The sequence below is a fragment of the Narcine bancroftii genome, chromosome 1, assembly GCF_036971445.1.
Source record: "Narcine bancroftii isolate sNarBan1 chromosome 1, sNarBan1.hap1, whole genome shotgun sequence".
Taxonomy (NCBI): domain Eukaryota; kingdom Metazoa; phylum Chordata; class Chondrichthyes; order Torpediniformes; family Narcinidae; genus Narcine; species Narcine bancroftii.
Genome location: NC_091469.1, coordinates 48,694,396 through 48,720,184, shown reverse-complemented (window position 1 = coordinate 48,720,184; position 25,789 = coordinate 48,694,396). Strand labels below are relative to the sequence as shown.

The window sequence follows — 25,789 nt, the reverse complement described above, 5'->3', positions numbered from 1 at the left end:
TGTTGTCATTCATTCTCATTCAAGGGGTTGGTATGAATAGGGAATAGACCAATAGAAAACGTTGATTTGAGATAAATGAGTGGGGTCATTAATGCTGGGTCTCAACAATTTGCAATCTATATTATGATGGATATATTCTCTTTATGCTGAGCACTGGTGCTACTAAAATAAGTGGGTTAACAAGTTGTGACACAAAAAAGACTGCAAAGGATTTGGATAGATTAAGTGAGTAGCCAAGAAAATGGCAGGTAGAGTAAAAGATGGGAAAATGTAAGCCTGTAGCAAAGTATTCAATACTGTGCTACTATAGACAATGGTGTACACGTTGTGGAATCGCTGTACACATCGAATTGATGTATACATGAGTGAGATGATAACATGTTGCAGTACAAAGGGACTTTGTGGTCCTAATGCATGAAACATGAAGGGTGATCTGTGGGTACAGAAAGTAATTAAAATGGCACATGGAATGTTAGCCTTTTATTGCAAGGAGTATGGAGCATAAAAGCAAGGGAGTTTAGGTGCAACTTTGCAGGGTTGTGGTGGGATGACTCCTGGATTACTGCAGCTTTCATTTTTAAGAAGGGGGCATTGCACAGATGTTTCACTGGGTTAATGCATGGGATAAAGGAGTTGACATTTGAGAGCAATCAAGGAGGTTAGGTCAGTGCTCAATATTTAGAATGGGAGGTGGTCTGCTTTGATACGTGTAGGCTGCTGAAGGGGATTGAAATGGTGGATGCTGAGAGGGTTCTTGCCCTAATGTGGTTATGAAAGTAGGAGGCATATTTTCAGAATAATGGATTGCCTATTAATAATGCATGCAAAGAAGTTCTTCTCTCAGGGCTCAAGCTTTTAGGAATTCACTGCCTCAGAACAATGGAGCCAAGGTCATTTGAATGTATTAAAGGAAAATATTGACAGATTGAACGACTAAGTCAGTCAAGGGTTGTGGGAAGGAGTGGAAACATGGCTAAGCCAAAATTGCATCAACTGTGCTATTATTGAATGGTGGAGCAAGCTCATGGGGCCATTTGGCGTATTCCTGTTCTCTAGTAATGGTATCCTCAATTCATTAGAGATGTTGAGAAGAAATCAGCCACTCCACTAAAATAGAGAGAAAAATATCTAAGGCAGGGTTAATGCAAAATGTTATAATATCTTGTTTTGGCACCTGAGTCAAAGAAAAAAGGTAAATAAAGATGGAGTATACATGAAGCCAAGGTTTGAAAATGGCCTGGAGCCTCCCATCTTCAAATCTGCACTTTAATAATTCCCCTTCAGCAGTCTACACTAATTGGCTGCTTTCAAGGGCGTCACGTGATGGTGTGAAGGAACACATTGCACCCTGCCGACTCCCGAGGGATTTATTAAAAAAAGTATGTATTAAGAAAAGTTCAATTCATTAAAAAACAACTTTGAAGTTGCTTTAAAATGTTTAATATTATGAAAAAAAGATGTCTCTGAAAAGAGAAAAAACTTTAAAAACAATGCCGAAAGAAATAAGACAGAAAGGAGAGAGAAATTGGGCTTACCTTTTCCTTGAAGCAGGCCACTAAAGTCCACCCTGGTGCCGCTGGAGACAGCCCTGATGAGTGACTGCCTTCTGGAGCCATCCCTGCGGCTCTCTGCAAAGATGGAGGTGTTGGGAAAACAACTACATCACGCATGTGCGACTCCTCACACGTGCACTGTAGAAGAAAAAAGATTTTAAAAAATCTCCACAGCCCGTAAAGGGCCGCTCCAGCATCTCGGCAGCTGAACAGGATGGTGAAGGTTCTAATATTGAGGAGGATTTTAACAGCTCTGCAAGTGAAGGAGAAGAGACAATTACAGAAGAAGAAGGATTTAAAGGCAAAGAAAAGACTTTTAATAAGAAAATGGATAAAATTTAGATCAAAATTGATAAGCTTTCAGATGCACTGGAAAATAATTTTAAATTTCTAACTAGTATTAAACAAATTAGAATTAACATGACTAATCTTATAAATAATGTTTCAAAAAGAGTTGATAAATTTGAAGAAAAAATTCAAAATGACCATGAAGAGGTGCAAAATATTGCAGAAAGGTCAAATATTAATGAAGATTAGGTTACTGCTTTAGTTTCCATGAATGAAAAATTGCTTGAGAAAGTTGATATTTTGGAACATTCTAGTCAAAGAAATAATTTTAAAATTGACGGGATGTCAGAAGGTCAAGATATAATTTGATTTTTTTTTCAAGAATGAATCCTGGAAATATTTTTGAAGATAAGATCTTGATTGAGAGCTCATAGAGCTCTTAGACTGAAACCGGATCCAAATTAGAGATCTTGCTCCATCTTGATTAGATTTCTGAATTATCAAGATGGAAAGAAGATACTTAGTTTAGTGATGAAAAGAGCCAGAGATTGTGGTCCTTTGAATTATGAAGGCGATTTAAAAAAAAAACAAACAATCCTGATTTGAGTCGAGCTCTTTTCAAGAAAAGAGTTGAATCCGGTTAAGAAGGTTTATATGATATCCAGCTACATTGAAAATATTTCTGCCAGATTAACAGAATGTCTTTTTCACCAACTATGTTCAGGCTGCAGAATATGCTAAAGACTTACCCAAGGTTCAAGCATCTGTACAAGAGGACTTGCTGAAATGAACTCTTGAAGGATAGTGGGGTGTATTCTCCCTTTTTTCTTTTGAAGAAGTGATTTTGCGTGGGGAAATGTTCTTCTAGGGGAAAGTTTTCTCTCTTTCCCTCCCCACTCCGCCCCCCGAGAGTTAGGGGTTGTGTTTGTTGATTTCTGATGACTGTGTGTGTGTTCGTGGGTTGACCACAACCCGTAAAATGGAAGGTGGTAATGCTAGTAATTCTGGCATTTTGAGGGGGGGGTTATTATTAATTTTTTTTTTGTATGTTTTTATTTTAAATGAATGTTTTTGGATTGCAAATGATTTCACTGGATCAGATTAATTTGTGAGAATTATCCCTGGATAAGAGTGATTGATAGGAGTTTTTTTTAAAGTGTACAGATAAAAACAATGAGTAAAACAGTTAAGATTTTGAGTTAAAAAAAAAAGATTTTATCTGAAATTAAGAAATTAGGGGTAGATATTGCTCTACTACAAGAGAATAATTTAACTGAGAATGAACATTTGAAATTGAAAAGAGATTGGGTAGGTCATATAGTTTTCTCGACATTCATCTCTAAAGCCAGGGGAGTGCAATTTTATTCAAGAAAAAATTACCAGTTAAAAATTCAAAGTGTGACTACAGAACGGACAGGAAGGTACGTGGAGGTAAATTGCCAGATATTCTCTGAGAACTGGACTTTATTAAATCTTTATGCACCTAATACAGATCATCAAAAATTTATACAAGATACTTTTCTAAATTTCGTAGATGTACATGAAAATATTTTAGATGGTGATGATTTTAATTTTTGTTTGGAACCAATACTGGATAGATCATCAAGAACTATAGTAAAATCAAAGGCAGCTAAAACATTGTTAACTTTAATGAAAGATTTTAATCAAGTTGATATGGAGAAGGATCAATTTCAAGGATAGGGATTATTCTTCTTACTCTAAAAGATTTTATATGTATTCTAGAATTGACTTTTTTTGCTTTCTGCTCAAAATCAATCTAGAATTGTGAATGCTGATTATAAAACAAGAATATTATCTGATCATTCTCTACTGTTGATTGAATTGGAATTTGCTGAGATTTGGTGGAGATTAAATTCTTTATTATTGAAAAGACCAGATTTTTGTTTTTTATTAATAAAACAACATATACAACTATTTTGTGATACTAATTTGCATTCAACAGAAGACATGGTTAAAATTATTAAAGAGGACAAATTATAAGTTATTCTACAAAATTTAAAAAGGAATATATAAAGAATATAGATAAATTGGAAAAGGAAATAACATTGGAAAAGGAAATTCAAAAATTATCCTCTGAGGATAAATATAGAAGTTTAGTCAATAAAAAAAATACAATATAATACAATGTTAATATACAGAACAGATAAAATGATATTACGGTCCAAGCAGAAATATTATGAATTAGGGGAATGATCATATAAAGTTTTAGCTTGGAAATTAAAAGCAGAACAATTTTCTAGAACAATTAATGCAATGCCACAGAATAATAATGAAGTGACATATAAACCACAAAAAATTAATGATGTATTTAAGGAATTTTATGAAAATTTATATACATCTGAATTATTGCATGAAGAGGAAGCTATAGATGAATATTTGTCATAATTTTTATTACCAAACTCAACAAGGTAAGGATTATTTGGATAGTCTTTTTACTGAAAAGATGTTTATGTTGCACTTAGTAATTTACAAAACAATAAATCTCCAGGAGAGGATGGGTTCCCAGTAGAATTTTATATAGAATTTAAATATTTATTGATTCCATTATTTATGAAAGTAATAGAATAAGCTTCTGAACAACACTGTCTTCCAGAAACTTTTTCAATGGCAATAATTACAGTCATACCAAAAAAAAGATAGAGATCCATTAAAACCAGCTTCATATAGACATATATCTGCATTGAATGTTGATTATAAAATTATAGCAAAAGTATTAACAAATAGAATTTGTTAGTATCAGGTAGTATCAGGTATGTTGTTCAGGTAGTATCTTCCTGAATTAATAAATATGGATCAGATGGGTTTTGTCGAAAATAGACAAATTTTGGAAAATATTGTAAGGCTATTAAGTATAATTCATTTAGCTCAGAAGAAAGAGGATTTAATTTTATAGTAGCTTTAGATGCAGAAAAGGCTTTCGATAAGTTAGAATGGGATTTTCTGTTTAAGGTTCTAATTCGGTTTTGGTGTAAATTTTATAAATTGAATTAAGGCACTGTATAGAAATCCAAAAGCTAAGGTAATAACAAATGGACAGATTTCTCAGTCTTTTACTTTAACTAGATCTAGTAGACAGGGATATCCTTTATCTCAAGCTTTGTTTGCTCTGGCGATAGAACCTCTCGCACAAAACGTTCAAGATGATTGCCAGTTGAAAGGATTTGAGATAAATCAGGTTGAACATAAAATTAGTTTATTTGTTACTCATTAGGTTAATTGGGAGAGTTAAATGTATGAAACTGAAAATTTTTCCAAGAATTTAATATTTATTTCAAACTTTACCTCAAAAATTTTTTCAAGATTCAAATAAACAAGCTGCGAAATTTCTTTGGAAAGGGAAAATGGCAAGAAAGTCATAAGAATAGTTAACATGGAAATATGAACAAGGGAATTTACAACTTTATAATTTTTAAAAGTATTATAAGTCAGTGTAGCAGTGGCTACACTGCTCCTGCAATAACACACGCAACCAGATGGGTTGAGCTCAGTGAGCAGACTGGTTTATTGCAGGCTGCTGGGCTGCACTTATACTCCTAGCCCGAACCTGGCTGAGAACCGCACGGGAGGGCGCTGACGTCACCTGGGCGTCATGTGGTCCCCAAGTCCGGGTTTCTGAGCCCCAAGCTGGAAGGAAGGGAAACCCCCGATGGCGCCACTTTGGCCAGCTGCCCTGCCGCGTGGCTTACACCTGCCTTGTATAGCCTCCACACAGCTCCCCCCAGAACCGGCGACAATGTCCTTTTTTGCTGGGCTGCCTCGCTTCTTGGGCTGGTCAACGACCACGGGCTCGGTGGGATCGAGGTGTGCTGGCTTCAGCCTGTCCATGGTAAATAGCTCATGCCTGCTGCCCAAGTCCAGCGTGAACATTGAGCCGGAATGCTGTATAACCCTGTACGTCCCCTCATTCGGTCGCTGCAGAGGTGCCGTGGTCAGGCTCTGGCGAACGAAATCGAACTCCGCGGAAAGCAGGTCGCCAGAAACTTGAGTCGGCGGGTGCCATGCCTGGGCGGTGGTGGAGGTTCGTAGGAGTCCAAGCCTGCCCTGAGGTGAGGAAGTAGTTCATGCGGCAACCGCTGGGGATTGTGAGGTGTGTTGATGAACTCACCAGGTAGTGCCAGCAGCGCACTGTAGACCAGTTCAGCTGATGATGCCTCCAGATCTTCATTGGGAGTGGAGCGGATGCCCAGGAGCACCCAAAGCAATTCGTTTGTCCAGTCAGGACCGGTGAGATGGGCCATGAGCGCTGACTTAAGGTGACAGTGCAGACGTTCGACCAGTCCATTGGCCTGCGGGTGGTAGGTTGTGGTGCGGTGTAGCTGGATCCCCAACCTGTTGGCGAGCTGTGGCCAGAGCACAGATGTGAACTGGATGCCCCGATCGCTGGTGAGGTGAGCTGGGATGCCGAACCAGGTGACCCAAACATGCAACTGCGCTTGGGAGCAGGAGTCGGTGGAGGCGTCTGGCATTGGGCTCGCCTCGGGCCAGCGAATGGTGGGGTCCATCATCGTAAACGAGTAATGGTTGCCCCGGGAAACAAGTAAGGGCTTGACAATGTCCACATGAATGTGGTTGAACCGTTCCTGGACGTGCTCGAACTCCTGTACGGGCACCCTGGTGTGCCTGTGCACCTTGGATGTGTAGCAATGGGTGCATGTTCTGGCCCAGCCTGCAATCTGCTTCTTCAGCTCATGCTATACGAACCGTTCTGCCACCATCCGGACCGTGGACCTGATGGACAGATGTGAAAGGTCGTGGATGTGACGGAAGACCTACCTGAGCCAATGCTGCGGAACCACTGGCTGCGGGGTGCCCAAGGAGATATCGCACAGGATGGTGTCTTTGCTGCTCGAAGTCAGGAGGTCTCAGAACCGCACACTGGTGCTGGCAGTCTTGAAGGCCCTCGTCTCCTCATCAGTTTCCTGGTCCTGGTCGAAGTTGAGGCTGGGCGTCAGCGTGCAGATGGCCGATCACGAGAGTGCATTGGCAACCACATTGTCCTTCCCTGCTTTGTGCCGAATGTCGGTGGTAAACTCTGACACGAAGGAGAGGTGACGCTTCTGGCAGGCCGACCAGGGATCCTTTGCCATCGCGAGCGCCTCAGTGAGGGGTTTGTGGTCAGTGAAGATGGTAAAAGTCCTCCCCTCCAAAAAATAGCGGAAATGCTTCACTGGCAGGTACATGCCCAATAACACGCGGTCGAAGGCATGATACTTGCATTCTGGCGGGCAGAGCAGGCGGCTGAAGAATGCCAGCGGTTATCGACAAAGAGTGCCATATGCAGGTCTTTGTGCGGGTGGGCGAGCATGGCTGCCTCCGCAAGGGCGTCTTGTGCCTCTAATGTGGTGCAGGCTTCTGGGTTCCAAGTGAGCGTCTTGTGCTTGGCTGTGATGAGGGCGAACAGCGGCTGCATGATGCGCGCAGCTCCCAGGATGAAGCGGTTGTAAAAGTTGACCATACCCGCGAACTCCTGTAGCCCTTTGAGGCTGTTCAGGTGTGGGAACTCACTGATGGCGGCAACCTTTGCAGCGATGGGCATGGCTCCTTCGGCCGTGATGTTATGGCCCAGGAACTGCATGGACTTTTTCCCAAACTGGCACTTGTCCGGGTTAATGGTAAGGTCGAAGTCGGCCAGCTGGGAGAAAAGGGCACGTAGGTGGATCTTGTGTTGCGCCCGGTCCCTGCTGGCGACGAGGATGTCATCCAAATAAATAAAGACGAAATCCAAGTCCCTACCTACAGAGTCCATGAGATGCTGGAACGTCTGAGCGGCGTTCTTCAGCCCAAACGGTATGCGCAGGAATTTGAACAGGCCAAAGGGGGTGATCATGGCCGTCTTGGGTATGTCCTCAGGGTGCACAGGGATCTGGTGATATCCGTGTACCAGGTAATCCTTGGAGAAGACTCTCGCGCCATGCAGGTTGGCCGTAAAGTCTTGGATGTGAGGGATGGGGTAACAGTCAGGAACGGTTGCCTCGTTGAGCCATTGATAGTCTCTGCAGGGACGCCAGCCACCGGAGGCTTTCAAGACCAGGTGGAACGGCGAGGCCCATGGGCTGTCGGACTGCCGAATGATCCCCAGCTCCAACAGGTGCGAAAACTCCTCCTTTGCTACCTGGAGCTTGTCAGGCGGGAGCCAGCGTGCCTTGGCGTGAACCGGCGAGCCCTGGGTGGCGATGTGGTGGAACACCCCATGGCGCGGTGAGGCAGCGGAGAACTCTGCCTTGAGGAGTGTCGGGAACTCGTCCAGGATCTGCTGGAACTAGTCTCTGGGCATGCTGATCGTAGCCAACTGCCGTTGCTCCGAGCGGGAGGCATCGAGGCCAATGGCCTGGAAAGTACAGGGGTCCACTAGGCGCCTACCTCTAATGTCCACCAGAAGCCCGTGTACGAGGAGGAAGTCTGCACCCAGGATGGCAGTCAGGAGGGGCGAGACGGTGAACCTCCACGCGAAATTCTGTTGGGCGATCTGGAAGTGGACTGTCTTGTCTCCATACGTCCGGATTGCCATTGCGTTGGCCGCATGGAGGGGAGGTCCACGAGTCAGTTCCTGGATTTGATGGCCTTGGCCGGTATGACGTTGATCTGGGCTCCAGTGTCAACGAGGAACCGTCGGCCGCTGACTGAGTCCCGCAGATAGAGAAGGCTGTGTCCTTGGCTAGTCGCCTCAGCCATTAACAGCGGCCAGCCTGGTCGTTTCCCTGGAAAGAGCAGGGGGATGACACTATAGAGCCTTGGCTCCCCAGCGCTGGTGGTAAAACCAGAAACCTGAAGCGGATGCTTTGGCCTTGGTTATGCTCTTGGGGGCCCTTGCAGGGGCCAGGTGCTCTACCGCAGCGCTAGGGGCGGGCTTGGCATGGTCGTGCCTGTGCCTTGTGACCTGCTGGATCACTGAGCCTTCCGAGAATCATACAAGCCATAGTTCTTGGGCCTTCTGGGCCGACCTTCCTCCGGTCATTGAAGCTCTCCTGAACCAGCAGCGCACGGATGTCCCTGGGCATATGTTCAAGGAAGATGCACTCAAAAAGTGGGCAGTTGGTGTACTCACCCATGAGCGCGAGCATCTCGTCCATCATGGACCTGTGCCCCAGGGCGTCGAGGTGCAGCACCCGAGTGGCACGCTGGTGTCTGGATAGTCTGAGGGACCCGGCCTTGTACTTGTCCTCGAACAAGGTGCAGCACGCGTCTGGTGGTGGCCTGGTCCAGGGCAGCGACCACATGGTAAAATATGATCGTGTCGGACGAAATCTGGCAGAGGTGAAACTGAGCCTCTGCGTGGTTGGACCAGGTCTCTGGCTCCTGAACCCAGAATTCAGTCAGTTTCACGGCAATAGCGCTGATCCCAGACTCGCTCATGATGGATTCAAAGATGTTTGAACCAGTCGGGGTCACCAATTGTAGCGGCAACTACACTCATCCTGAATTAACACAAGCAACCAGATGGGTTGAGCTCAGTGAGCAGACTGGTTTATTGCAGGCTGCTGGGCTGCACTTATACTCCCAGCCCGGACCTGGCTGAGAACCGCGCTGGAGGGCGCTGACATCACCTGGGCGTCACGTGGTCCCCAAGTGCGGGTTTCTGAGCCCCGAGCTGGAAGGAAGGGAAATCCCAGACGGCGCCATTTTGGCCGGCTTACAAGCGGGGCTGGTTTGCCTGCCTTGTGGTGAGCTGCCACAGCAGCACAATTACGATTTTTAGTTTCTATGTTTGTTAAAACTAAATCATCCTGGATGGACATTGAATTAAATAAGATAGGGAATTTATACCAGAAGAGTTTATTTATAAATGGGAATCAAAATCTACAAATGATGTCCCGGTTTTAAAACATTTGCTTCGTGTTTGGAATAAAGTTAAATTAGAAATTGATGGAAATCTTCTTTTGTTACAAACGTCATTAATGAATCCTTTATTAATTTTATCAAAAGATTTTTTTTAAATATATGGAATAATAAAGGAATTTAAAAACGGTGATTGTTATAACAGGAGATTGATGTCTTTTGATCATTTAATAATTAAATACGATATTCCTCGTAATACACTATTTTGTTATTTTCAGTTGAGAACTTATTTGAGAGAGAAATTAGGATCAGAAATGGGTTTGAAAGATCTTTTAAATTTGAAGAAAATTTCAGTTGATGGAATGACTAAAACGTTTATTTCAATTGAGTACATTTTGTTACAAGAACAAGGAGCACAATTGCCAAAATTTATGTAAATAAGTTATTTCTAATACTATTAATGTAAGATATAGATTAAAATTTTCTACATCAATTGTATATAACACCTCTAAATTGATGGAGATCAAATTTATCGAATCAATGTTTCAGATGTAGATCAGATATTGAAACTTTTTTTTCATTCTGCATGGTCTTGTTCGAAGGTTTATTTTTTTTGGGGGGTGGTTCTGTTAGTAAATTTTTGCAACAAATTACTGGAGTGATTTTTTCCATTAAATCCTGAATTATTGTCGTTAGGAAATTTTGAAAGTTTTACTCCTAAATTATTGTTGTTAGAGTCTCAATTAAAATTTGTTAAGTTCGCTTTAGTAATAGCAAGGAAAAGTATTGCTGTAACATGGAAATCTGATGTTTTATTAACATTAGATAGATGGCATGCTGAGATTCAAAGTTGTATTCCTTTGGGGGGAAAAAAATCGCTTACAATTTAAGGGGTAAATATTTTTTATTCCTGCAAATTTGGAGCCTGTATGCTAGAATTATGAAGCTAAAATTATAATTTACTTAAAATTTTTTTTAAAAATTCTCCTGTCCAGTGAAGTTTTCCCTGAATTAATATTAATTTTATCTTATTTGGGTTCCTTGAGTGTCATCTGATGCAATCTGAATCTATTATTATGTAGTTATGATATTATGTATTTTAGTTATTGGATTAGGTTTAGGAAGGGTGGGAGATTTAGGAGGGCTTTTTACTTCCTAGCTATTAATTAGTTTTAGCTTTAGTTATTATAATTTTTTTAAGTCTATATATCTTCAGCATATATTTGTTAATATTGTATTATGGTTACTTTATGATTTTATATACGTTGATTAAATAAAATATTTTTAAAATTGGCTGCTTGTACTTTTTTTTGTAGGTTTCATGAGATTTTTAAGACTTTGGCTGAAGGTGATGAGGGCAAGTTGCACGTACTAAGAGTTATGTATGACGTTTGGAAGTGCCATCCTCAGGTAATTATTGTTTTCCTTCCCAAAAGCACCTTTAAACTAAAGTAAAAAATCAGAATATAAAGTGCCACTTGAAAGAGAAAATATGCTTTGATTCAGTATTTTTGAATGCTGTCATTTTTTAAATAATTTGTGACCTAATGCCTTAAATGATTTCCAGTACTTGAATACGTGCTCATGTTTGAAGGATAATGTAAGGTAGTGTTAAATTGTGACCTTGTCAGAGATCTTGTCTTATCCGCATTCTGATTCCAGCTGCACTTTGATTTACAAAAAGATATGAAATTTAAATTGAAAAGCCCTGGTGAAATATGTCATGAGACTTGAAGTACCATAGAGTCCCTTGCGTGTCATGATATTCATTAAAACAAAAATAATTTGTAAATCAAAGACTATCCTAAAAATTCAATCATACTAAATTCAGAAATTAATGAACAAAGCCCTTCAGCCCAATTTATCTATGCCAACCATGTTGCCAACCTTGAGTAATCCCATTTATCTATCCTATCAATGTAGCTGTCAAATGCTTTTTAAACATTGTAATTGTTTCTGCCTCTACCACCACCCCTGATAGCTTGTTCCATATAACCAGCAGCTTCATGCTGTTGAAATCAGCCTCCCCTTAATTTAAGACCATAAAGCTGGATCAGTCTTGCCTTTTTTCTGAGTACCTTGAAACCTATTCAACTACAACTCAACTGTTGTTTCTAAAGTGGTCTTCCTTGGATTTTTTCAGAACTTGTCCTTCCTCTTTTTCCAAGACAAGTATGAGTAGAGCTATTTTCTTGATTGACTTTGTGTATGTACTTTAAAATCCCTTCTTAAATGCATTTTGCCAATTCCACCCACTTGAGCCCCTTGTATGAAGGCAATTTCGATCAGTATTGGCACAGTTTAATTTCTACCTTTTCCCCCTCCCTCCACCCCCAACCCCGCAATGTTTGTACATCCTACTGTGTTTTGCCAACCTATATGCTTTTTAAATTCCTGCCTGCTTTTGGTAAGGCTGTAGTATAACCCCCCATCAAATGATTGCCCCTTTCTAATTTCTAGGTTCTGCCCATAGAGCCTTATTGGCTGATACCTTAATGGCTACTGTCATAATCCATTCCATGATCAGTAGCACAAGTTTCCCCCCACCCCCACCTCCACCCCTTTTTACCCCACTTTGTCAAGTCTGACTCCAGAACACTGAGCTGCTCTGTCCTTCCTTCCCTCAATCATGTTTCTGTGATTGCAACAATATCCTGATCCACACTTTCATCTGACTTTCCTCTGAGATCCCTTGTATTCCAGTAAATGCAGTTAAGCCTACTCACCATTATGCTTTCTCCTGTTTCTGTATGCACTGCCCACTGAACTTGCCCATGCTATTTTCTACATATAGATTTGAATCCCACCACCCCCCCCCCCCCCCCCCCCCCCACCACCTTTCTGTATCACAATACCACCTCACTTGCTTAAATTCTCAGGAGTAGCAGCTGCAAAGCTCAGATTACCCCAGTCCTGAAAGAGAGGCTAATGAACCAAATGCCTGACTCTTCCTGCACCAGTTCCTTAGCCACATAATCTGCTACTCTATCTATATTTTGCAAGTACATAGCGCAAGCAGATTGCAATCCTAGAAGTTTTGCTTTTCAATTTTTCATTGAAATACCGTTGCAAGATATCCTCTTTCCTTCTATCTATCTGAGCAGAACCAACCTGGGCTATGACTTCCAGCTGCTGACCTCCGCATCCCACCCCCCCACCCCCCCCCACAACCAATTAATCTAAAAACCCTTGAGGTATCCTGACCCTGAAACCAGAGAGGCAGAGAGTCCCAATGACAGGCACCGAAATGAAGAATCAGAATTTGTTGATTTACAGCAGCAATTATAGTGCAAATGTGGCTATAATTTGCATTTCAAAAATAAATAGTGCAAGAAAATTGAGGTAGTGTCTGTGGTTCGTTGACCATTCAGAAATCTGATGGCAGAGGAGAGGATACTGTCCTCAGGCCGCTGGATATTCTTCAGGCTCCAGTACCTCTTTCCTGATGGTAGCAGTCTGAAGAGGACATGCTCTGGGTGATGGGTGTCCTTGAGGATAGAGGGAGACACCACCTCTTTATAAATGTCCTCAATGGAATGAAGACTGGTGGCTGTGATGCTGATCAAGGTAACAACTCTCTGGAGTTTTTTCCTGTCCTATGCATTGGCACCTCCATACCAGACAGTGATGCAACCAATGGAATGCTCTCCACCATACATCTATAGAAATTTGCAAGAGACTTTGGTAGCATGACAATTCTCCTCCAACTTCCCATGAAGTATAGCCGCTGACAAGCCTTATCCATGGTTGTAACAACATAGAATCCCCAATTTGTAGTCCTAAACCCTCGATGAAGACTAGTTTGTTCTCCTGATTTCCTCCTGCAGTCCACAATTAGTTCCTAGGTTTTGTTAATTGAGTGCTAGGTTGTTGATGTGACATTGCTCAACTAGCTGATCTATCTCACTCCTGTTCGCTTCCTCATTGCTGTCTGTGATTCTGCCAATGACCATGGTGTCATCAGCAAATTTGTAGGTGGCATTTGAAATGTGCCTTGCCACATAGTCATGGGTGTAGAGTGAGTAGAGCAGTGGGCTAACCATGCATCCTTAAAGTATGTCTGTGTTGATGTTGAGTGAGGAAGAGACATTGTTTCTGATTTGTACTGATTGTGGTCTTGTAATGGGGAGTGCAGAGGCCCATCTATCTTTGTGACTAAAGAAATCCTTATCACCAATGTTTGCTTGGACATCTTTACATGCTGTAAAACAGAGTCAGTTGTGGTGCCACTCATTTGGATATTTCTTTACCTTGATAGTCTTCCCTTCAGTTGTATCCAATGAATGAGAGGGGAGAATAGCTGCTGGCAGATACCCATCTATCTGGCTCAACCTACAGTGTGACTACCTCTCTGAAACTCCTGTCCATAAGACTTCCTGCATCTTGTATGCTCCTCAGTGAATCCACACAATCTGAAAGATGTAGTTGGGTATGCTTCCTGTAAACATAGTCACAAGGAAGACTTAACTTCATCCTGATTTCCCACATTTCTCGGGAAGAGCATACCACTCCTCTACCATTTCTACCTCTCAAGTTGCTGATAGCTTTAAAAGAACACACTTTTGAGTCATACAGTGTGGAAGCAGACCCTTCACCCTAACCTGTTCATGCAGACCAAAATGTCCCATCCGCCTGCATTTGCTTAGGATACAACTGAAGGGAAGACTATCAAGGTAAAGAGGTATCCATTTAAAACCAGTGGCTTTCAAACTTTCTCTTTTCACCCACATACCATTTTAAGTAATCCCAATGCCATAGGTGCTCTGTGATTTGTAAGGGATTACTTAAGTGGAAAGATAAAGTTTGAAAACCATTGTTTTCATTGTACCTAATTGATTTGTTATGAGCACAGTTTCATAACTCCAAAGGAAATTAGCCAATGAACATTTTTCTCAAGCAAAATATTTCAGTAACAATTGGGTCTAGAGCAGTGGTTCTCAACCTTTTTTTACCCCACTCACGTACTACCTTAAGTAATTCCTTACTAATCACAGACCACCTATTGGCATAGGGATTACTTAAGGTGATATGTGAGTGGAAAGAAACAGTTTGAAAACCACTGATCTCAATCTACCCTATTCATCTAAATGTTTCTTTAAGTTAAAATTGAACTTTCCTCAACTTCCTCCAGCATTTTGTCCATACACTCACCACTCTAAATTTAAAAAAGTTAACCCTCTGGTTCCTCTTAAATCTATACCTCTTTACCTTTAAACCAATGTCCTCTGGTTCTTGATTTGCCTACTCTGGGCAATAGATTCTCATGACCCCCCTCTGTAATTTTGTACACCTCTATGATGAAGGGCTCAAGCCTGAAACGTTGGTTAAGTATTTTTTACCTGTGCTATATAAAGGACACTGGCCTGCTGAGTTTCTCCAGCATTGTGTTTTTACTTCAATCATGGTGTTACTTTTGACCTCAAAACAGCTTTTCTCAAAATGGCAGCTCCCACTCGAGCTTGACTCTATTTTACATGCTGTTGTTCAGCAGTAGGCTTATGGAAAGGAAAAATGTAAACTGAGGGTAGTTTCCTCATTGAGTGCAAAGAATCAGAGAATTACCTCTCCAGTATTAAGACACAAAATATTAATTTGTTGTATTGTGTTACAGATGATGGCTATGTTAGTTGATAAAATGATCCGAACACAGATTGTAGACTGCGCAGCGGTAGCAAACTGGATCTTTTCTTCAGAGATGGCACATGATTTCACAAGGTAATGTTTAGAACATTGAGACAGTAGAATTCCACTGCGTTGTGCTTCTGTCTGTGGAGTTGCACAGGCTAAATTTACTCCGATATTTTAGGTTGTACGTCTGGGAGATTTTACATTCTACCATCCGAAAGATGAACAAGCATGTACAAAAGGTGCAGAAAGAACTTGAAGAAACTAAAGACAAACTGGATAAGCAGCACAAAAGGGTAAGTTCGTTTTGTATTATAGACTTGTTGTGAGCCCAAGAACCCCAAAACCCAGCAGCGATAGACATACACCAAGACAAGTGGTTTTTAGAACAAAAGTTATTTTTAATCAACTTTAAACATGAAAATAGAATCAAACTTTAACTTAACTCTATACTTAACTAACCCAAATTAACCCCCTTCTAATTCTAAGTGTATGTGTATGTAATATGTGTGTAAATTTAATAAAAGTTTTTTGGTTCACAGTTCAATCACACTTCTTCTTTCAAGTTCTCTGGATGCAGGCAATTATTATACTGTGCATAGAATTCAACATCTATGAATTTCACCAGGCTTTGGTGCTTGAAAGGTAAAGGTTTACCGCTCAGGAAGGTTCTTGTAGGGTTTGCAGAGAGAGATTTGTTGTTCCAGGATTTCCACAACTGAGGTACCACCATTAGTCACCTCAATGTCTAGCTGATGAAACTCACCCCATCAGGGTTTTCCAGATGGTAACCTCTTTTTTTCAGGTTCCGACAGCACTCCTTCTGTTTCTCTTATTCCAAGAGAAACATCAGACAGATAGCACTTCCAATCATCCACTGCTTTTGGAACTTTTCATCAGTTTCAACCAGCTCTTCCTGGCTTGAACTGTTCAACTGCTTTTCAGTGTCACACTCGCACAAGCTGAGAGGGCTTCTCTTCTCTCCCCCTCTCTCTCTCTCTCTCTCTCTCTCTCTCTCTCTCTCTCTCTCTCTCTCTCTCTCTCTCTCTCTCTCCAACTGAAACTTCCAGTAAATCCATATGACTCACTCGCAAAACCCCCACCTTCTTCAGCAAACAACAGGAGTTATCCTTCTGCTCAAGTTGTTGTATTAGATAAATAAAACCCAGGTGTGATCTTCCTGTAAGCACCCTGCAGAAAGGTATTTGTAGCCAGCCTTTCTCCAGTTCCAAACAATGGTCATTCATTTTATGACGTCAGTTCAATTAGCACCTACTTGTGAACTTACATCCTCCAGAGATCCTCAGTATTTCTTCAGTCTTTCAAATAAGATCTCTTTTAAAATGTATGTAACCTACTCCCCAAATATTACCAAATTCTCCCAAATTATAAGTCCATTACAGACTGGTGTTGTTAAAGTCAAAAGTATGTTGTGGAGAGCATCTTCAAGGAAAGTGCTTGTTTCCTTCCATTCTAGTTAAATAAACATTCCACCACCATTATTTTATTTAGTTATTTGACAGGATAACCAACTTATAACCCAAACTGCTTGCTTCACAAGAAATGGTGTTTACAATGGCCTAGATTTGATTTATCAATCTTAAAGATAAGAGGTTCTGTTGCCATCATTTTGAGGCCAGGTACAAATTATCACTAGATTGAAGGACAGTTTATTTCCTGTTCTTATCCGACTCTTGAATAGACATCTCATTGGTTAAAAAATGATGTTGCAGTGAGTTGTGAGAGAGCGGCTGTACAGTCTGGAGACACAGGCTGCTAGCTCAGGTATCACAACGGAATGTTTATTTAAAACTCCCACACTTGCTTTTCAGGCCGAGAGTTGGATCATTGGTCAGTGTGACGCAAGCGCACACACCAACTTCTGGCCTGGAACCAGAAGAGATGGATGTGCGCTGCCATCCTTGTCGCGGCTGCCCCGCTGACCGCACGTAACAAGCGGGGCTGGTTCGTCCTGGCACACCTATGCATCACCACACAATCTCCCCCCAACCCCAGAACTGGCACCAGTAGTGTCCTGCTGCGTAGATGGCAGATGTTGCTGCTTCCATGGCCTGCCTCTGCAGGCTGGCTGCTGGGCTCTAACCAGCTGGGATATGTCCAAGTGTGTGAGCCTCAGGCAGTCCACAGTGAAAAGCTCCTCTCTGCCCCAGATTTCAAAGGCAAAAGTGGAATCCATTCTGCAGAGCATAGGGATGTTGAAAAGGTGCTTTGTGACCACCCCTGTGTACAAAGACATAAGCACAATTCGTTAGGTCGCAAGGAACATGAGAGGGAGGCTGGTAGTGTCTTGAGGGTGGAGGGGGTGCCAGGGACCCCAGCTTGTCCCTTAAGCGCTCTAGGGTGCTTCCTGGGTTGGGTTGGGGGCAAGAACTGACCTGGGACGGCAAGGGGCTCTCCATAAAGCAATAAGGCGGTCGAAGCATGTAGATCATCTTTGGGGGTGCCATACGGATACGTGCCATGAGGGCTGATATCAGGTGTCAGTGGAAAAGCTCCACCAGGCCGTTGGACTGGCATGATAGGAAGTTGTGTGGTGTAGCTGGGTCCCCAGGAATTTGGAAAGTTCACCCTTAAGATGGATGTGAACTGAGCACTGCGTGGTCGGTGGTTATGTGGGTGGGATGCCGAAACGGGAGATCCAGGTGAACAAGAAAGCCTGGCACGTGTCGGCGGCTATGTCGGGAAGGGGGAGTCGTCTCCGGCCACTGGGTGAATCTGACCATCATGGTGAGCAGGTAGTGGTATTCCTCGAGGCGGGTAGGGGGCCCACGATGTCCACATGGACATGTTTGGATCAGCGTGAGGTGGGCTTAAACTGCTGGATAGGCGCTCATGTGTGCGTCTGCACCTTCGCCACCTGACAGTCCACACACGTTCTTGCCCACTCTGTGACTTTTTTGTGAAGGCCATGTCAGATGAACCAGGAAGAAATCATCTGAACCGTTGAACAGATGGAGGGGTGCGACAAATTGTGTATGTGGTCAAAGATTTTCTGCCACTTAACTAGTACCAGTGGTTGGGGGCTTCCTGTTGAAATGTCACACAGGATGGTGGTGTTGCCATTGTCCAAGAGTAGGTCCTGCAGTTGTAGGCCCGTGATGGCCGTGCGTAAACGTTCTGTATCCAGGTTGGATTGTTGGGCCCAGGCCAGCTCGTAGAAGTCAACAGCCTGCGAAAGGCCGCACACTGCTGGCCTGGAGATGGCGTCTGCGACTATCTCGAGTTTTCTGGAGAGATGGCAAATGGAGATAGTAAATTCCAAAATGTACAATAGATGCCACTGTTGGCGGGCAGACCATGGATCAGAAACCTTGTGGAAGGCAAAAGTTAGTGGCTTTTGGTCAGTGTAGATCGTGAAGCCCCAGCCTTCCAGGAAATAGTGGAATGGCGAGCCATAAGGTAGAGGGCAAACAGCTCTCTGTTGAAGGCACTGTACTTGCTTTCCAGTGACGGAGATGATGGCTGAAGAATGCGAGTGGCCTCCACTCCACTAACTGCTCGAAGACCGCGCCCGCAGTGGTGCTAGATGCATTGACCATGCGAGCTGTGGGTGCATCCATCCGCGGGTGCACTTGCATAGTTGAATGCGCCAGTGAAAGTGGCCGATGCCTTCTCTGTCCAATCGAGGTCTCTGGTGGAGGCAATCATCAGGTTGAAGAGGGGATGCATAATAGCGGCTGCTGTGTGGATGAATGGGTTGTAAAAGTTTACGATCCCCACAAACTCTTGAAGGCCTTTGAAAGTGGATGGCCTTGGGAACTGGCGGATGGCCTCTACTTTGTCCAGGAGTGGCGCCACACCATCTTTGGTGATGCGGTGGCCCAAGAAATCAATCTCCTCGCAGCCAAACTTGTACTTTGCAGAGTTGATGGTGACGCCAAACTGTGTCAGTCGAGTGAATAGCGCCACATGTCTCTCCTGCGTGCTGCTTGCTACCAGGATGTTGTCGAGGTAAATGAAAAGAAATGGTAGGTTGTGTCCTACCACGTCCATCAACCTCTGGAACATCTGTGCGGTCTTTAGGCCAAACAGCATCCTCAGGAACTCAAAGGCCAAATGGAGTGATGATGGCCGACCTCTGGACGTTGTCTGGATGGACCGGGATCTGATGATACCCCCAGATCAAGTCGACATTTGAGAACAGGTGGGCACCGTGAAGGTTGGCCATGAAGTCCTGAATGTGAGGCATTAGGTAGCGGTCTGGAACCGTAGCCTTGTTTAAACGATGGTAGTCACCACAGGATCGCTGACTGCCATTGGGTTTAGGCTCCATGTGGGTTTAGGCTCCATGTGGGTTTAGGCTCCATGTGGGTTTAGGCTCCATGTGGGTTTAGGCTCCATGTGGGTTTAGGCTCCATGTGGGTTTAGGCTCCATGTGGGTTTAGGCTCCATGTGGGTTTAGGCTCCATGTGGGTTTACGCTCCATGTGGGTTTAGGCTCCATGTGGGTTTAGGCTCCATGTGGGTTTAGGCTCCATGTGGGTTTAGGCTCCATGTGGGTTTAGGCTCCATGTGGGTTTAGGCTCCATGTGGGTTTAGGCTGCATGTGGGTTTAGGCTCAATGTGGAGAGGTGAAGCCCATGGGCTGTCGGTCCTACGGACGATGCCCAGCTCATCCATGCAAGTGAACTCCTTGGCCTTTCTGAGTTTGTCTGGCACTAGCCGGTGGGCTCGTGAGTGGATGGAGGCTCCGTTGGTCACGATGTGGTGCTGGATGGCATGCCATGGTTGTGTGAAGGTGAACTGCAGGCACAGAATTGGCGTGTAGTCAGCGAGCAGGTGGGTGTAGTGGTCGCCTGAAGTCTCCACAGTGGCTAGGTGGGTGGCTGGCTCATCGGATGTTCCGAGGGGTAGCGTCTAAAAGATCTCCACATGGACAAGGCATCCCCCACCAGTAACGAGTGCACCCGAAGGAAATCTGCTCCCAGCAGGAGTTTGTCCACTGGCGCCAGTGTGAAATGCCACTGAAAGTCAGTCTCCCCAAAACGTAGGGATATGCGCTTCCGACCAAAGGTCTGGATGATCGAGTTGTTGGCCGCTCGTAGGTTGGTGCTGTGTGGTCTCGTGCACATTTCCAGTGAAGTCGGTGAAATTATGCTTATTTCAGCTCTTGAATCAGCAAGGAACCTGCGGCCTGAAATGCTGTCCCATACATGAAGTAGGCTGTTATGTCGGCCGCTGTTGCGACCATTAACGGCGGCTGGCCTGCTCGGGTTGTTGACATGGCGGACTCATGCTGCAGCCTGGTCACTCAATTGACCGTCTTGAGGGTCTTGGATTTGGTGCAGTAGATTACATCGGCCTTTGCTGTGACATTACGCTGAAATCGGCATCTGCAAGCAAGAGCCTGATGTTCTTCGGCATTTGTTTCAGGAAGGCACGGCTGGCCTTCCAGTGTAAGCATTTCGTCCATGTGGGGATGTCATCCTGTCCCCCAGACCATCCAAGTGCAGGAGTCTAGCAGCCCTCTCACATCGGGAAAGGTCATATGTGCTTATAAGGATGTTTTTTAAAGCCATATATATACCCTCTTTCGACGGAGCTTGGATGAGGTCATCTATGCAGGTGGCGGTCTCCTGATCGAGAGAGCTAACGACATAGAAATACCTCATTGAATTGATTTGCTTAATCTGGAACTGGGCCTCTGTTTGGCTAACCAACTGCTGGGCCGGTTAGTCCAGAAGGTTGGCAGCTTTAATGCTACAGCACCTACTGCTGCGGGGTCCATCTTGTTGAGTCTTCAGGATTTGGAGACTTGTCGGGGTCACTGCTCTAAGTGCGGCTGTACAGACTGGAGACGCAGGCTGCTAGCTTGGGTATCACAATGTAATGTTTATTTAAAACTTGCACTTTTGTTTTCAGGCCAAGAAACCAACCGCGCGTATTTCCTGCCGCATGCATCACGCTGACACAAGCGCACACCCTAACTTCTGGTCTGGACAGGAAGAGATGGATGTGCACCGCCATCTTTTCCACGGCTGTCCCACTGACTGCACATAACAAGCGGGGCTGGTTTATCCCAACACACCTGTGCATTGCCACAATCCTTTGATCTGATAACCCCTATCTCTTGGTGGACTTTGCACAGTTTTAACTTTACTTCCCTCCGTAACATTATATTCTGCAATTTTTATTTCTGCACTCCTATTTTACTGAAGATTGAGTTGACTTATCTGAATAACATGCAAAGCAAAATGTATCTTGGTGCACATAACAATAAACAACTCAATTCAATTTAGCCAAGGCAATATTTGTTACCCATCTCTAATTGTCATTGAGGTGATAATCCACCATTATAAAGTCATGGAGGTATTATCTGAGCAGCCATGGTGAGTAACTGCAATTCATTCACTAGATGGTAAACTGATGTAACACCCAAACCATGCTGCATGTGATTGAGGGTGAGGTTGATGAAGAACTGAGGCAGTGATATTGTTGGGCACTCTTCATTAACTGTGTTCTTATTTTAGAGAGACAGTGATGATGACTATGACCAGAACAGTGATGATGAGGAGGACGGTCCTTTGGAAGAACAAATTGAACGACTTCAGGAGAAAGTTGAGTCTGCTCAAAGTGAACAGAAAAACCTCTTTCTAGTAATTTTCCAGGTAATGCAGTAGGTTGCATTTCTCTATTCTGAATATTTTTTTGTTTATTTCTTTCCCATTTAAATATTCTATTTGTGTGTTTCTTATCCTTTACAGCGTTTTATAATGATTTTGACGGAGCATCTTGCAAGGTGTGAAACGGGTGGGATTGACTTTAATACACCCTGGTATAAGAACTGCATTGAACGACTGCAACAGATATTCCTCCAGGTTAGTAATGTGACCTAAAGCAGGTCTTGTGTATATTTCATTTCCAGGAGGACTTCAGAAATAAAATCAAACCATAAATAAGATCAACAACATTAATGACTGTGTTTAATATTTAAATACAAAAAAATGTGATTCAGATCATGAAGAATATGTTTTTATTTTAATGTCTTACCACTCTTTCAGGGTATCCTAAAGCATGTTGATCTTTATTTTTCAAGTGGGAGTAAGTGCAGCAGCTCTAAAGCATTCTGGAAGGTCCTACATTAAAAAAAACTGAGCTAAATGGTAGTTAAACTGTCTTGGTTTGAATGCTGGCCAGGATGATTATTCTATGAAATTGTCTGGCAAAATTAAAAAAGAATTGTGTTCAACCCACACTACAACTTGCTTTCACTTGCTGCAGAATTCCCACAAAGATCTGAGACTTTTAAGAATAGATGATGGATTTTAAATTATATTTTAAAAAATAATTTAAAGACATTAGTGTAAGTGTTAAAAGTATTAATATATTTTCTTTCAAAAGACATTCTGCTTCAATTGCATATTCTATGCAAATGAACAAGGCCACTTTAGAATCCTGCCCATTGCTGACAAAAAGCTGAGAGGCCAGTGTATCTGGGCTCTCACTTTTTCTTATTATGGTCTCACTGCACCTGCATCTGACCTCCAACATATTACGTACTTCCAAATTGCGATCCACTAACGTTCAACCTAATGTTTTAAGATTTTTTTTATTGTCATGTAATAATAGGTGTCATATTACATGAAATTGACTTTAGTCTGCCATAAATCGACAAAGATTCACAGCAGCAGAAATTGCCCACCGCCCCTTATATTCAGAGAAAGAGAAGCAAAAGAGAGTCCATTCAGAGACACTGAGTGTCTGTGGATTCACCTCCAGTGCTCCCATAACCTCTGTATCCACACAGAGTTCTGTCCAAAGCATCGGAAACCCGAGCTCCAGATGCAAATCTCTGATGTGATCAGGAAGTCTTTAGAGCCCTCAGCTCCCTCTCGTGTCCTGGTTCCGATACTTGGTACCCCTTCAGCCAGTGTCGAGCCAGTCTCCAGTAGCCCACAGCCTGGTGTCAGTCTTTTGACCACACTCACCAGCAGCCCACTGTGTGATTATTCTTCAGCAGAGTTCCTTAGAGTTATCTCATCTGCTTCTCCTCAAATGGGGATGTTCTCTCTGTTTCCTGGTGCCCTGTGCCAGTCCTCTACTTCCCTGGAGTCTATAACCTCTGGAAGCCACTGTTGAATACAGGCACCACCAAGGGCCTAGATGCTGCAGTCCAAGAATTTTTAAATAAACTACTGTTGGTTCTTTTAACAGACTGTTTAAAGCCTGTAAGGAGGTGTCAGTCGTTGGACTGGTAGTAGAACCCTGCGAAGGAGCTCTGTGTCTCCACTTCCTTCTCTCCCCAGGTCCGCACCAGTGGCACCATTGGCCATTTTTTTGTGTCATCATAAGGATAATGTTTCAACATTCAGACAGTAGTGAAATTTATGTCTAGATTATGTGATTGAGTGCTGGACTTCAATTTGAGTCCATGGACTTTAATTTTGCATGTCAAAATTGGTACCATATGACACTATCTGCTAGCTTTCTATCTTGTAAATACCTTGAGAGCCTCTAAAATGTGTGGTTTACTTTGGGTTATGTTTTCATTTGGTTATGTTTTCATTTGATGTATGTTGCTTTGTAAACCTTCATAGAAGATCCTAATTCCTCAGATCGAAGGTCAAGTTATCCTGAGAAATTCTGTACTGTCAATTTAGATTGGTTGGCAGCAAGAAAATAATACATTTTTGATCAGAAAAGAGTCAAATAACCACTAGCATTATAAACTTTGTAAGTTGAAGTTCTAGTTAAGCAATTAATATGATTAAACTCAAGTTTGGCTTGTTTCTATGTTGCAGCATCACCAGATCATTCAACAGTACATGGTCACTCTGGAGAACCTGCTCTTCACAGCTGAGCTGGACCACCACATATTGGCTGTCTTCCAGCAGTTCTGTGCACTTCAATAATGACAATTGTGTTATAGCTCAATGAACAGTTTCAAATTCTGGTTTTTTTTTGACCTCTTAATCCTGACTTGGAGAAAACTGACTCAAACAAGCAGTGTTCTTGTATTAACATCCATTTTGCCTAATCATTTGTGAGGAAAGTTAGGATTCACATTAGAAAGGATTTTTCTGAAGGAATAGTTAAATTTCAGAGGCTCAAGAGATGAATATATATAGTTTGATTTGATTTTGGTATTCACTTAAATTTTAAATTTGCTTCGTACTCTGGTTTGGTTGTTTGATACAGTGTTTTTGCATCTAACTAATACCTGCTCTTATCTATCTTGCAGTTTGTAAATTAAGTTGCATGTTGTAACTTGTCTGAAATTGTGCTCATTAGTAGACCAAAGTTTTGAATTTAGTTGTTGTATTGTGTTCTTTTGATCTTAGTAATGGCAAATGGGCATTTCCACTGATATTAGTGGGGATACCATCACTTTTTTTTAAAAAGGTGCATTTTTAAACTTTACACATCCACCCAAGCTTCATGCAGAAAGTGGGAAATGGAGAGATGAAGTTATCACGATTAGAAAAAAATTATTTTTTTACATATCTAATGAAAATGCTAAAATTAACCTAAAATTAATGCAATCTTCTTAGTTATTGGGTCCACTTACTTTCAGAAAATTCTGGCTGTTTACAAAAAATTTTACAAACTTGACAAGACCTGTACTTTTTGGAGCTGCCGTGTATGTGTGCGTGTGTGTGCTTATGCGCAAGAAGTTTGAGAGAACTGTCCTGTTATCAACAGCAGAGTGCCAAAGTTTGTGACTGTGATCCAGCCCTAATGCTGCATTAACTTTAAACCTAGAGGATCCCAACTATTTCCAAATAAATGGCAATATGACTTGCATGGATATGTGGGGTTTTGGATTTTGAGTCCTGCAACTACAGGAATATAACATCAACAAAACAGAAACAAATGGGGAAATGTTTTGGGGGTCTCAGTTTTATATTATCCAGTCAGTCATTCTCTCCATATAATTTTATCCAATCCATAAGAGTGTATATAAAACAGGATATCATCCTAACGTTCATTATAAAATAAACCTTTTGTGTCTTATTCTACATTGTGAAATTCTGGCCATACCTGTATTCAGGTACATTTTAGATTAGTAAAGTTTGAATACTGCCAAGTTATAGATGATGCTGCAATTTTGATTAAAATTTTGAAATATTTTATAGAATCTGAACCTTAACCTGTTCTCTTTTGGGTGCTGACGACTGAGTTGCTGAGTACTTTGTCGTCTGAATCCATTCTGTTTCCATTGATGCATCTTTTATATAAGTATCAATCTCCTTTCACATTGCTTCCATAAAATTGTACCTTGGATTGCATATCATCCATGAACTATTAACCTCTTTTCCAATGCATTATTAACCCTTTATTACAGAATGTTAATGCATGTTTTTCCTGAAGCCCTCTACATGGTACAGGTGGGAAGAATCAAATAATTATTGTCATGAAAACATTAACTTGCATAAACCCAACTTTCCATATTATTTTTATGACCGTTCACTAACCTGACGTTAACATTTTTCAAAACTGATTTCCAATTAGGTGGAGATGTGGTCTTTGCAGGGAATACATCATCTTGCTAGTCATTGAAAACAG

General features: G+C 42.5%; 1 protein-coding gene across 5 annotated transcripts in view; it reads left to right on the top strand.

The window, feature by feature from the left end:
- The window catches only part of LOC138757991 (nuclear cap-binding protein subunit 1), a 58,547-nt gene extending 33,186 nt beyond the window's left edge, over nt 1-25,361 (top strand). For all 5 annotated transcript variants that reach the window (XM_069926223.1, XM_069926232.1, XM_069926241.1 and 2 more), the window contains 6 exons: nt 10,955-11,048; nt 15,250-15,353; nt 15,445-15,559; nt 21,754-21,891; nt 21,988-22,101; nt 24,025-25,361. In XM_069926223.1, the coding sequence (XP_069782324.1) occupies nt 10,955-11,048; nt 15,250-15,353; nt 15,445-15,559; nt 21,754-21,891; nt 21,988-22,101; nt 24,025-24,135 (676 nt within the window). In that variant the 3' untranslated portion in view covers nt 24,136-25,361. The remainder of the gene's footprint in view (nt 1-10,954; nt 11,049-15,249; nt 15,354-15,444; nt 15,560-21,753; nt 21,892-21,987; nt 22,102-24,024) is intronic.
- The last annotated feature ends 428 nt before the right edge of the window (nt 25,362-25,789 follow it).